Source organism: Dermacentor albipictus, unplaced genomic scaffold, assembly GCF_038994185.2.
Source record: "Dermacentor albipictus isolate Rhodes 1998 colony unplaced genomic scaffold, USDA_Dalb.pri_finalv2 scaffold_11, whole genome shotgun sequence".
In the NCBI taxonomy this organism is placed as follows: Eukaryota; Metazoa; Arthropoda; class Arachnida; order Ixodida; family Ixodidae; genus Dermacentor; species Dermacentor albipictus.
In genome coordinates this window covers 7,140,749-7,154,428 of record NW_027225565.1, presented here as the reverse complement: position 1 = coordinate 7,154,428, position 13,680 = coordinate 7,140,749, and the positions used below count along the sequence as shown (strand labels likewise).

The following is a 13,680-nucleotide window of genomic DNA, read 5'->3' as shown; positions in this document are numbered from 1 at the left end:
GATCAGAGGCAGAAATTGCGGAAACAAGCACATGTGGACGCTTTCGTTCAACCTGCCAGTTTCAACAGTCGAAAAACGAAGGGGGTAGGAGAGGTGACATGAGCAACGGTTGCTGAGTAACTTCAACACTTTGTTTTTCTTTTCGAACACGCCACTGATGCTTTCAAAGGGCTGGCGTCTTATTCGTTTAACCCTGATCGGGCTTCCGCCCCTGCGGAAGGAAAGCAAACACGCGTCTTCGGGCTAAGAAGCAGAACCTTAACGAAAAGCCTCTGCCAGGCTGTATAGCCTTTTGCTTTTGCTTCGATTTCTGTTGATGTACAGAAATCAATAAACCTCAACCTCAACCTCGCAATGAGACGTCAAATAGGCGGTACGGGACGCTCGAACAACCATTTAAACTCTGTACTTCTGTCGAATGCGAATTATTTCCGTAATTTTGTGGAAATCTTGGTTCAAATACCCTGTTTCCACCACTCAGATGCTCTGGTCTTTCAGGTTTAGCCTGGCTGCGGTGGACGCGTATATATAGGGTCCGTGCATTCACGTTTATCATGCACCTTTCTTCAGGTATGTCAAGGGGCACCAGATGTTCAAGGGTATAATACGGAGCCCGCTTTTTAATTGTCACGTGTAGGCATGGTGAACTGCAGGAGCTGAGCTAGCGTAGCTTTTTAAGTTTGCTGCGATAGTTTTGATACAGGTGAGGCATAATTGTGCTTCTTGAACGAAAAGCCGTCCGAGGCGATGACAGACGGCTCGCCATCACTTGTGCTGGGCACGCCTCTTTGCACTTTGGCGCCCAGCGATATTTGTGCAAGACTCGTCAGGTCGATGTGGAGACGTCCGGCTCCTGCTTCTCCAACAGTGAATCCTTGGATTCGTAAAACAACTACACCATCGTGGAGGCCAAGCGATTGAAGAGCAAATGCAGCAAGAGAACTAAGGACGTGAGTGAGCATGGCCCCTAAGGACCACCTACTCGCAAGTTACAATCTTGCGTTTGTGCCTCAAGACAGATTCTCAAGACCTACCTTGGTTAATGTGGCTCTGAAAGGAATTAATGAGGTAGCTTTCAACGCTAAGAAAAACGCAAGCGTTATTTACGATGTCGTCATTGACATCACCAATGAAGAATTCCTAGGGCTTCTGTATTCAACAGTGAAGGTCATCGACGAGCTTCAAGCTCCTTTTCGAGGACACACGACACCTGATCACGTCAAGGTGGGCTATGTGAGACACTCTGTGCGTCCTTACGTGCCTCTACCTCTGTGATGTCGCAAGTCCCGAAAGCTAGATTCTGCCAGCGCTTCTCCGCACAGGCCAGAAGGCATGGCTTCGCTATACAGGCAGCCACGACATGTGTTTATGCACGGTAAAAAAATGAAGTGCTTGAATTACAGCGGACCACACGAGGTAAATTTCAGCGATTGTCCCCAACAGAAAAAGAAGATTAAAATATTGAACCAAACGAGCAAGAGAAGTATGTCACACAAAGTTGCGGCAGCGTCAGCGGAGCACCGGGGGAGACTATCGCGTCGCCGACATGAACAAGCTGCTGGACCAACCGAGATCTCCCTGGCTCTCATCCCGCAGTTCCAGTGGAAGGTATTTGAATCGTCATCGGTGGGCCTCTCCAAGCCACGTTGCTTCAAGCGAGCAGCACAAGCCTGGAATCGAATGTATGGCCACGCCTGCAGCCGCGCACAGGAGCTTGGACTGTGAGCGCCAGGAACGGCAGTGCAACGAAAAATCACCATCGGGCTCTCTCATCAATCTAATTCTGCGACAAATATCGACGATAGACGCCCTGCACCTGCTACTGTCTGGTTTTAACATTCTAGCGGCTCCAAGAGCTGTGAAAATCATGCAAGCTATAGACGTTCCCGTAACCACACCTCAGTAACCACTACCTCTGTCCGCGAAGAAGTGTGGGTGTCGCTGTGAAGTATGCATGTACGCGGAGCACAGGAACAGTATGCTGTGCAGCTCTCATCATCATCATCTTCAGCACACAACCTCCTTCCTTCCATTTCACATCCCGCCTCTGTCATTCCGACAAATCAATTCACCAGCGTGGAGTAGCAGGTTAGAGGAACTTCACTCAGGGCGACCTCTCCATCTTTCTGGCATTGAAAATTGCCCCCTTCTTTCTCTCTATTGAATTGTGTAGCATCGGGACGTTCATCCACCCATGTATTTATTATTTATGGTCAAATAAAGATATTCAACCCTTTCGTGCATCTCTATTTGTCACCCTAACAACTACCACGAATGTCTGACACCAACGTTCCAGCATGAAAGGAGCCATTGAATGTCTCTCCGGTGCTCAATGTACTAGCTTAATAGCTCAGAGCGATAGTTTCAACGCTAATCACATTAACGTAGATATTTCTCGTTTTTCAATATGTGCCCACTCCTTATGTAATTTCCCCTTTATTGACCTATGAGGCATACTAAATAAATACATAAATAAATAATTTGCACTGAGAAATACGGGCGCCAGCAGAAGACGAAGAGGAAGGAGACGGTTGCTGTTGTTGGTGCTCGCGCTCGGCCCGCTCGGATGTTGTCTCCTTCTGCGCATTCATATAAAACGCCGAGCGCATCGAGCCTTAACCGCGCACTGTCGAAATAAATAAATAAAATGAAGAAATAACTAAATAAATGGGTTCTGCCGTATTTTTTCGTTGTTTGCTTTTCTGCCTCATGTTGTAGCTTCGACGGGGTGGCCGGACGGAAGGGTTACGGCATGAGGCCTAAACGGCCGGGGCGCGCTGCGCCGCAAGATGAGAGCCGGACTGCTCCAGTCGGGGACCAGACAAAGAACGCTCTTTAATTTCTCAGAGGGGAAGCAGGAGCCAACTTACAGCGTTTGGCGCTGAGTGGGGCCCTGACGCAATCGACCCAAAACCGAAACCAGAAGTTAACACAGGATACCACACCTCACATGTTTATTATAATTCGAAGCAAGTTATGCATGAAAGCGGTGCACTTGTGATGCACTAGTACATATATTAAAATGATGTCAATATACACTGTAAGTAGCATTGCCTTTCGGGATTGGCAGCGACGTCATTGTCTGATTACCGAGACCTATTGGGCACGGCCGTATTACACCGGCATCAGAGGCGGAGGCAATGATTGAATTCTGCCGCGTCTTACGTTCCCTGTATCTCGTCTCCTTTATTTCTGGCTTTCTTCTTGATTAGCTTTTTCGTACAGCTTCCTTTTTCTTCTTTCTTACGAATTAAACCTAAGCAGAACAGCTTGTCAATTCAATGACAAAAAACGCCACCATGACTGTCGATGAAAGGCTGCGGCGCGCCAACGTAAAAATATGAACATCATTCCGAGATGCCGGCCGCCATATATAAAATCAGTCCGCGAAAGTGCCACTTTTCTACAAGTGTGTATAGAACTATCGTACCTCTTTGCGGATGTCCGTGACGATAAACACATTCTATTTTCGCATTCATAAGCATATTCATAGTGATGCCCGTCGCCTGAGTACGAGGATCACGTGCGAGTAAAAGACGAAGACGAAGCGCCCTTCTCCGTTCGGCGCTGCGCGAGACGCTGCACGAGAGCAACCAGCCAACCGAGCGAGCACCTCGGAGACGATGGCCCCTTCAGCCACTCTGAAGTTCTTCAGGCGTTCGCGGATGCCAAGGCACCCTCACGCAAGACGTCAACGGCGCGTTGATGGGGTCCGCCGTCCGGTTTCACTTTCCATCCGACATCGTGCTGGCGGGGCTGCGCAGCGGGCTTCGACCGACCCGTCATCCCTCCGGCTGCCTGGGCGCCAGAAGGACTGCAGCAGGTCTCCTCGCCACGTCTTCCAGCGCAAGTGCCGATATGACGCCATGTCGGCTTGCGCTGTGGGGACAGCAGCAGCACCTGGCAACTGCACCATCGTACCATGCGTCTGCCTCCGGCACGAAAGGCTACGCTCCTGCAGAGCCCTGGCAAGTGATGTTTACTAATTCGCTGTGAGTGTATGTAGCTGCCCTGCCATCAATATTATTTCATACACGCAGATAGCACGCTACGCCACGGGATATCTTCATACTGAGTATAAGATGGGCCGTGCTGCCTTTCCGTCCTTTATCAGTCTGGATTGAAAAGCTCCTCACAATATTTATCAGTAAGAATGGAACGGTCCCTCCTGTATTTTTCTTTATTCATTTTAATTCTAACGTTGGAGTCTTAGCGTAGGTAATTGTAAGCACGTTCTATAGATATTTACAAATATTAAACCACAAGAAACGTTTAATCGAAGAAGTGCCTCTGTGTGTGCACCCTTGTATCCATCTTTTGTGCGTATATTTTGTCCACGCTGTGGCCGTGGATCTACGTTTTTAATAAAGACTGAATAATGGTAGAAACTAAAATTTGATGAGGTAATAAGCAGTCATGCTTGCCTTGCAGTAGCCATCCTATCGCTCTCTAGAGGTCGAGGTCATGTGTTAGGTCCCAGACGAGGGGGGGGGGGGGGGGCAAATTTCTATCGGGGGTGGCATTAATAACCCCGGCGATAAAATTATTGCCAGAGTAGTGCGACTCATCATTGAATTGCAGTTCCGACACCTGACTCCCGCACAACCCACGCAAAAAAAAAAATGACCTGGCGCCCTATAACGTAAACTATTCCAATATGTTTCTATTACAATCTTCTGACGTCCAGTTTGCGCAACCGCCGACGCAAGCATCACGCGGTGACCCGCAGCGCTGCCTGAACAGCCCAGTCAAACACTCCTACTTTTCTTTGCTTTCGAAATGAATACCATTGCCTAAGTTGATGTGTTTCACTTGTAATTGGCTGGCAGGAGGCGAGGAGCACGCTCAAGTGGACAGCGCTTCGATGAAACCGAGCCACCGCACTGAAAGAAATAACCAGATGAAGAGGGTGGTGTCGGCGTCTGCGATTGGTCCGCTTTCTCTTGCTTAGCTTGTGGTGGCTGGTCGAAAATCGCGGCGTCGTGCAACTGAAGGTTAAGAATGCCACTCAAACGAATCCTCAACAAACAAGAGCTGGAATAGTGGGATCGTAAACGTGCCGAAAGTGCTCAAAAAGGTTACACGGCCACGCAAGCAGTTTATTATACGCGAAAAAACCATGCTTTCTGGCAGGTGCGAGTAGCCAGTGCCTGAAGGATCGGCAGCAGCCATATTTTACTCCTTCGGGAACGATGCAGGCTGCGGCTATTCAGAAGAAAATTCAGTTTTGTTCGGCATATTAATGCATCTTTAACGCGTAGACGTCACTTTGACGCGGTGAGTTCTTGCGGTTTTGTGACGCCGCGTGACAAGCAGGTGAAGAAGGTGCAGCCTGAACACTTTTGACGAATAGCCGAGTGCTAATGGCGAAAAGCCGTCGAATCGGATGTTACAATTTTTCTTTTGTTCGGTCAAATCACGCATAATCAGTGCGTACACGTCATATCAGATGGGGAGCAATCGCGGTTTTCGTGAAGTCGCGTGACAGACAGGTGAAGCGGGGGAGGTCCAAAAAAGTGCTTGACCGATAGCGGAGGGCTGATTTCAAAATTTGATTAGAAAAGTTTCGGATAATTTTACGTTATAGCGCCCCTGGTAGCTAACTGAATCATTTCGATTAACGACAAAATAATTTTGTGTAAATGGCTTTTTCGTTGTGTAGTTGCGCAAACGGACCAAATACAGAAGGCGACTTTATGCTGCAGGCGGGGCTACGCAGCGTGCATCGGCCAAGCTGTTTCCGCTCCGGCTGCCCAGGCGCCACAAGGACAGCAGCAGGTCTTCTGGCCACGTCTGCCAGCGCAAGTGCCACCATGACGCCCATGTCGGGCTTCACTCTGGGATCAGCAGGAGCAGCAGGTGGCAACTCCAGCATCCTGCCGTGCTTCTGGCTCCGGCACGAAAGTCCCTGCCCCTGCCGAATGATGGCAAGTTGTGTTTCGGCATTCGCCATCAGTGGTAATAGCTGTGCTGCCGTCAAGATGATTTGATTGGCGCCGATAGCACTGTGCGTCACGTGATATTTCTATATTGAATTTACAGAGTAGTGGTCTCTTTAGGGCGCTCTCGGGATGCATTCGGCTGGTCGAAACCAGGCGTTCTGGTCTATTCAGAGTGCCGCGCTCTAGCAGATAGCGTTAGGAGGCGGTGCTGTATGCCTTGAACCTGAGAGCGCGATCGAGATCCGAAAGAACCTGCATCAAGCTCTGATGGCTTTGTCAGCAGCTAGCACGTTCGGCTGGGGCAGTATTTCTACGGCTCCAATCACGAGAGCGTTCCGCATCGCTGTAAACCGACTTGGAGTGTCGTAGGAACCACCAGAGTGTGCCATAATGGGCACCGTGTTGGCCTAATTTCCTTAAACTATTTGGATTAAAAGGCCTCATCAGGGACAATTGAGAGGCATTTCAAGCGTTCAAGTATATTTTTAGAATTTGGTGCTTTCGTTAGACAATATTCATCATGTTTTTTTTTTATTATGGTGTTTTACATGGCAGAACCACGACCTGATTATGACGCACGCCGTAGTGTGGGACTCCGGATTAATTTTCATCTCCTGGTGGTCTTTAACGTGCAGCTAAGCCTAACTGTTCGGGTTTTTTCGCGTTTCGCACCCATCACAACGTGCCCTCGGGATTCGTTCCCGCGATCTCCTGCTTTGCAGCGCAATACCATAGTCACTAAGCAACCACGGCGCGTTACAGAGAGTCTATATAAGTCATTCTCACTGTTCGACAAACAAACCTTAAATCAAAAAGTACCTGCTTGTCCAGTCAATAATATACGCCTTCTTTACATATGTTTCTTCCATTGAGTGAACGCCGGTCTGAACGATAAGAAAAAAAATAATTCTAGCAGCTTAGTCTTCGTGGACAACTATTTTTGGCACGAAAGCGAAGGCTACGGATCCAAATCGCGACTTTTGCACCGCTGCAGGAAGTAGCCCCGCAGTACTGCTGACGTATTCTTATGTTCAAAAACATTGTCTTGTTCTTTCAACGCATAAACTAGGAACAATGCGTAAAAGTCAACAGTAAGCGACTGATATTTTACTGTTTTAGTTAGTTTACCCTGTTAGAAGAGCCCATTTGGGCGACGGACAAAGTCAAGATGGTAAACGCAAAATTGCGGCGGCGTCTTCTTGTCTGTGTTCGTCGCCTAAGGAGTTCCTAAAGAATTCTTACGTATAAGTACGAAGAGAAATATTCTGTAAAGGTTATTTATTTATTTATTTATTTATTCAATAACACCACTGAATGCCCTGCGGAAGAGGGTATTAGAATTGGGGGAGGGGGGCACACGAATATACGGTCATAACAATTACTAAAGACTACAACAAACGCGCCTAAATACGCGACTAAATACGCAGACACGACTATGTGTAGTAAAATCACAGTTTGGATGAAACCAAATTAACAGTATATTAGCAGAAATTCGAATATTGAAGCACCTAGAACTCAGAATACATAAAAGGCAATCAAAGAGGATAATTCGAAAACAAAATCTACCGGATGTCAAAGGTACCGAAGGAACACAACATAGAATATAACTCATTCAAAAAGAAAAGAAAAAAACTTTCACATTGCACAGAGACATCACATTTCATTTCATTTATTTTCACCTAAAAGGCCCGGAGGCATTACATAAGGGAGGGCTTTAATCCTTGTAACAATGTTAGAAGAAATGTACAGAACAGTAAGGAAACAACAATAAACAAATACAAGCCAGGAACAATTGTGAAAAAAAAAGGAACATCGTGTTAGAGTAAGGTTCGGTGGGATCAGTAATTAAGGAGTGTGGTTATTTAACATTTCGCGGAACGTTTTACGGTCAGTGCATGACACGATATCTTCTGGGAGATGGTTCCAATGTGTTATAGCGTCGGGAAAGAATGAAGTGTTCATGGCAGACGATCGGGTAGTAATGTTTGCTATGGGACGACTGTGGCTTAAGCGAGAGGATGTACGTAAGGGTGGATTTAACAGGGAATGCCTGGAGTGTGGATGGTAATAAAAGGTGTGAAGCAAGCAGAGACGAGAGATGATCCGGCGGGAAGCAAGTGATGGTAGTTTAAGTGTACGTTTTAGTGCGGTTATGCTGGTATCACGAGAGTAATTGGAAGTTATAAACCGAGTAGCGCGATTTTGTATTGCTTCTATGTCATAGGTTAGATATGATTGGGAAGGGTGCCAGATAGATGACGCATATTCTAACTGAGGACGTACGAATGTTAGATATGCCAGCTTTTTTATTTCTGGTGATGCGCCTTTCAGGTTGCGTTTTAAATATCCAAGGGTGCGTGAAGCATTAGAACAGATGATGTCAATATGAGTTGCCCATGATAGTGTCGATGTCATGTGAACGCCGAGATATTTGTAAGACGGGGCATGATTGATAGGAGCTGAATTTATTGTGTAGGTGTGACTGGTTAAGCTGTGGTTGCGGGTGAATGACAGAGCTTTGCATTTAGTAAGGTTAAGTGGCATGTACCATTTCTCGCACCATACTGCGATAGAATCGAGATCCTGTTGTAGTGCGGTGATTTCATTCGAGCTTTTCATTGGGGAATATAGGACACAGTCATCCGCGAAAAGACGAAATTTATTCTTAACGTTAGCAGGTAAGTCATTGATGTAGATGAGGAATAGTAGAGGCGATAAACCAGCACCCTGTGGCACACCCGATGTTACGCTGCTAAGAGATGAATTATGGTTATTTGCAGAGGTAAACTGTGTGCGCCCTTTTAAAAAGTGTTCAAGCCAGGTAAGCAAGCTATTTGAGATTCCGATAGATGCGAGTTTTTGAAGTAGGTGATTGTGGGAAACGCGGTCGAATGCTTTTGAATAATCCAAGAAAATGGCATCAATCTGCAAATGAAGGTCCATGAAATGTAGAATGTCATGGGTGAACTCGGCGAGTTGGGTCTCGCATGAAAATAGTTTTCTGAAGCCGTGCTGGTGAGGGTAAAAGAAGTTAATAGATTCCAGGTGAGACATTAGGCTGGATGACATTATATGTTCTAGAAGTTTAGAAGGAATGCTGGTCAGAGAAATTGGGCGATAATTTATAGCACGCGAGCGGTCGCCACTCTTGAAGATTGGTACGACCTGGGCTTTCTTCCAGTCGTCGGGCAAGCTTTCAGTCTTTAAGGACTGTGTAAATATTAGATGTAGTACCTGGCTAGAAATGTTACTGGTGTTAACTAGTACTTTGGCGTTGATTCCATCACACCCGGCTGAGGTGGTTAGTTTGAGTGAATTAATGAGGCTACATATGCCATCAGGGTTGATCTTGATGTCTGACATTAATTTTACTGGGAGTGGTGGTATTGGTTCAATGGGAGTGTCATTAGTGATGGAGAAAACTGAGGTAAAGTAGTCGTTAAGAGCTGACGCGCATTTCTCAGAATTAATGAGATTACCATCCGGATCTGTTAGTTCAATCTGTCTAGAATGTGTCTTTACTGAAAGTAAGCGCCAGAATTTGTTGGGGTTTGATCGTAGAATCGTCAGAAGGTCATGATTAAAAAAGTTATCTTTGGCTATCGTCAGCTCCTGAATATATTGGTTAGCGCACAGTTCGTATTTTCCCCATGTTTCTGAGTTATTTGTAAGTTTGGCTTTTCGGTAAAGCCTTTTCTTTTTCGCAAGGAGAGCTTTCAGTCGTTTATTAAACCATTCATTGTTAGAGTCAGATTTCACGAGAACTGTTGGTATGTATCTAGCTTCCAGGTTGAGCAATACATTCTTATAAAGTTCCCAGTTGCTATCAACAGTTCTTGATAAGTAAGCCTGCTGAAAATCATTTAAAAAATTTTGGAGTTCGTTATTTATGGCGTCAAAGTCCGCCCTTTTGTATACTTTTATTATTTTTGTTGTGGGTGACTTTTTCTTGAGTGCTATTGTCATGCAGATATGGATGAGGTTGTGATCGCTAAGACCAGGTAGTGTGGTGACGCTCCTTACGCTATCAGGGCAAGATGTGAGCATAAGGTCAAGGGTGTTATCTCCTCTTGTAGGGCGTGATATCATTTGATGTAGGTTGAAGTCTAGCATAAGATCAATAAATTGTTTAGCTTCGGATAACGGTGCCCTGTTGGTTAAAGAAAGCAGAGGCCAGTTAATGTTAGGGTAATTGAAATCGCCAAAGAGGTGAATAGGTGCGTTAGGGAATTTGTCAGTGATTACGGTAAGTGCTTTACGGAGTGAATCGCAGAATGACGGATGGCTGTCCGGCGGCCTGTAGCACACGCCAAAAATTTTCTTTCCAGCACCGTTGTAAGCGCAAGTCCACAATAGTTCGATATTATCATCCCGACTGATCAGTGAAGATGAGTAGGTGTTTCTGATAGCTAATAAAACACCCCCTCCTCTCCGGTTGCTCCGATCATGGCGATACACAACATAGCCGGAATTAGGAGGGAAAATTTCGCTATCTCTTACGTCTCTGTTTAGCCACGTTTCAGTTAGTACTATGATGTCGGCATCGATGTCGTGAGTGAAGCTGCGAAGTTGTTCTCGTTTGGGTAGCAAACTGCGCATGTTAGTGAAGGATATATGTTAAGGAGAGGTAAAGATGAGGGACGATTGCGGGATGAGGTTGATGTGATAGGCTTCGTTGTCCGTCATTGCACGTTTTCGTGTCTTGTTATTTGGGATGTGCTGTTTCCCTGCGTCTTTATGAATGGTCTCGTAGTCTCAATCACACTGTCAGAAGTAGGGTCGTAGTGATAGCGCTTATTGTTGACGAGCAACTTGTCTATGTGCAGTTTGAACGCACATTTTTGTGGTCGTATGAAACCTAACAATTTAGAACGTGCGATGCGAGCAGCAGTCAGAAGTAGGGTCGTAGTGATAGCGCTTATTGTTGACGAGCAACTTGTCTATGTGCAGTTTGAACGCACATTTTTGTGGTCGTATGAAACCTAACAATTTAGAACGTGCGATGCGAGCAGCAGGAGCGAAATCTTCACGTATAGCGAAGTTTGTTGCCTTTAGTTTCCGCCCACAGACCAGAATGTTTTCCTTTGACTTGAAATTAGTCAACTTCATAATTATCGGGCGCTTTCTTTCAGGTCGGTATTTGCCTATGCGATGGGCACGTTCAATAGCGCCTGGTTCAAGATGCATTTCCAGCTTGCTAGCGCAGAAGTTGATTATTTTTTCCTCAGACTCTTTCCATGTTTCTTTTTCGCTGTCTTCCAAGGTAAAGACATACGTACGCAGGATTTGTTGAAAGTTGCCGGGGTAAACTTCAGTAGACAATGTCTGATGGTAGGTTATTCTCGCGAAGTATGAATCTGGGTGTAAATGACTGAGCGCAAAGATCTTAGTGATACACACCGGGCTTTGACTTAGACAGGCTGATCTCGGCGAGAGAAAATGACAGAGCGTGAGTGAAAGAAGCCATCAATGCAAACACTCGTGATGGTGCAGTTTATGAAAGAGCGATAGGCGCGCGTGTTTGCGGCGTAGTGATAGCGGATGCAATTCGGCACGATTCTTTAAACATGCAGCACTAGTGCGGGGGATAATCTGTAAAGATAAAGCAAGCAGCACGGCTTACAAGGATTCAAGGTTACGCACGATGGAGTCCTGGTTCGGATCCCAGGTGCCGCATGCATATTCGACTTTGAGGTATCACTATGCAGTGTATATATGCTAGATCTTTTTTTTTAAGTGTAAATGCGCTTGCTTTAGTCTGGGTTTTATTATATCAAATTTGCGGGTAACAGGTGCAAGTGTAACGTTGATGTGATGACGAACATATTGGATCCCATTGCAAAGTGAATCCTCAACAATCTTACTATGAAGAGAGTATGACGTTGCAATACGAGTCGAGGAGCGTGAAAATGACATGCACTTAGCTTTAGCATAATTTAAGGTCATTTACCGGTCTGAACACCATGTACTCAATGCGTTTAGGTGTGGTTGGAAGGCTTCACGGTTAGAGTGAGTAGAAATATTACGGAAAATGGCTGAATCATCGGCGAACCGTCTTATTCGAGACGACATGCAGTCAGGCAAGTCAATAATACACACTATAAAAAGCAAAGCACAAAGCACACTCCCTTGAAGAACGCTGGACGCAACTGGAATAAAGGAGGAGTTGGGTGTTCATGGTGCAGGTGTTCTTGTTCAAATTGGATTATTTCGCTAGGAACTATTTTCTTGCCGTCGCCCGACTGCCCCGGAGCTGATAATTTCATACCTGCCTCTGTAGAGCGCTTCGAGTCAGTGTGGGCAATGTTAGTGGATTTGTCACACAATACAAGTGCCACGCAAGGATTACAAAGGGCTTGTTTTCTGCTCTCACGGTGCCAGGACCAGTGGCCACGCTGTGCTTCGGCGAAGCTGCAGAAACTGCTCGACGCCTGAGAATCGCACGCAGCAGCATAACTGGCATCACGCAGGAGGCAATGTATGGTATGTGCGCATCGGCCATTGGCGACGTTCTACTGCGAATCGAACGTTAGAACTAACTTATCCATTATTTGGCGTGTGAGTGTTTCAGCAGAATTTAATGACATTTTACGATTAACATTTGCAAAACAAGATGGACAATGTTGCACGTTTATCGAATTGTTTTAGCAAGACTTGCTATTTCCTTAGGCCGCGGTAAGGGTTTGGAAACGACTGCTTGCGAGCCAGAGATTCTTCAGTGCAGGAAGACATTGGCAACAAGGGTCGTAAGACAGATGGAGAATCGTTGAAAAAATGTATTGTAGGGTTTTACGTGCGAAAACCACGATCTGATTATGGTGCACGACGTAGGTGGGGACTCCCTAAATTTGGACCAGCTGGGGTTCTTTAACGTGCACCCAAATATAAGTACGCCGGTGTTTTAGCATTTCGTGCTTAGCAGCCCAATACCATAGACACTAAGTAACAATGGCGGGCGCGGGAGAATCGTTGTCAACTGCTAGAACGACATGTTGCTCGTTAACGGCTATGCGCGCATGCCCGGTTACCTGCATGCGGAAAAAGCGCTGACTTTGCTCGGCCCAATTTCGTTGCAATTGGCCCGCGCGCTTCGAAACTCGTCACCGTCCTGGAGCGAGATTGTAATCCAACGAACAGTAGCTTTTATATTTTTTTACTAAATGTGAGACCCACAGGGGTGATTGGTTAACATTTGACTCTCGCAGTGTCCCGACCTGCCGGCGTGCTGCCCTTCGGCGACGCTGCGGTGGCTGCTCGATGCCGGAGAATCGCACGCAGCAGCACCGCCGCGAGCAGCGCGCAGTTCGCCACGTGCATCGCATGCTGCAGCTGCTGCGCCTCCAGCGATCCAGTGTTGCCGAACGGGGTCACGTGGGCTACTGGTTCCGCAGAAAGAGTCCACGCGCGTGGCCAGGAAATTTATGTTCACGCTTTTGCTTTCGTGATCCGTCACTTCTTGTTCTAATACTTCTTTAATGTATTAATAAATATGGTTTTGATTGTCTATTCGCGTGACGGCTATGCTAAAACCCTGTCGTTATGCGAGAAGAGATGATTTCAAGCTGTGCCGAAGTCTGTCCTGTTCTATACCCTTAGTATCACCAATCGCAAAAAAGGAGTACAACTACTGAAATGATTACAGTGTGCTTCGCGGTCGTGTACGTGTACCGCGATGTTCTGGTAGTCTTCTGCTTAAATGCATGAAACGGTGTTAAGAAAGTAAAAGCAAGAGCAACAC

General features: G+C 46.3%; 1 protein-coding gene across 2 annotated transcripts; it reads left to right on the top strand.

The window, feature by feature from the left end:
• The first annotated feature begins 3,487 nt into the window (after nt 1-3,487).
• LOC139051286 (uncharacterized) lies at nt 3,488-13,448 on the top strand. Of its 2 annotated transcripts, none has more exons than XM_070528291.1 (4): nt 3,488-3,968; nt 5,720-5,927; nt 12,324-12,425; nt 13,148-13,448. In XM_070528291.1, the coding sequence occupies exons 1-4, from the start codon at nt 3,624-3,626 to the stop codon at nt 13,405-13,407; spliced, it is 915 nt and encodes a 304-aa protein (XP_070384392.1). In that variant the 5' UTR covers nt 3,488-3,623; the 3' UTR covers nt 13,408-13,448. The 2 variants fall into 2 exon arrangements, with proteins under 2 accessions (XP_070384392.1, XP_070384393.1); XM_070528292.1 differs by having other exon boundaries at nt 5,706-5,927.
• Nucleotides 13,449-13,680: the final 232 nt, after the last annotated feature.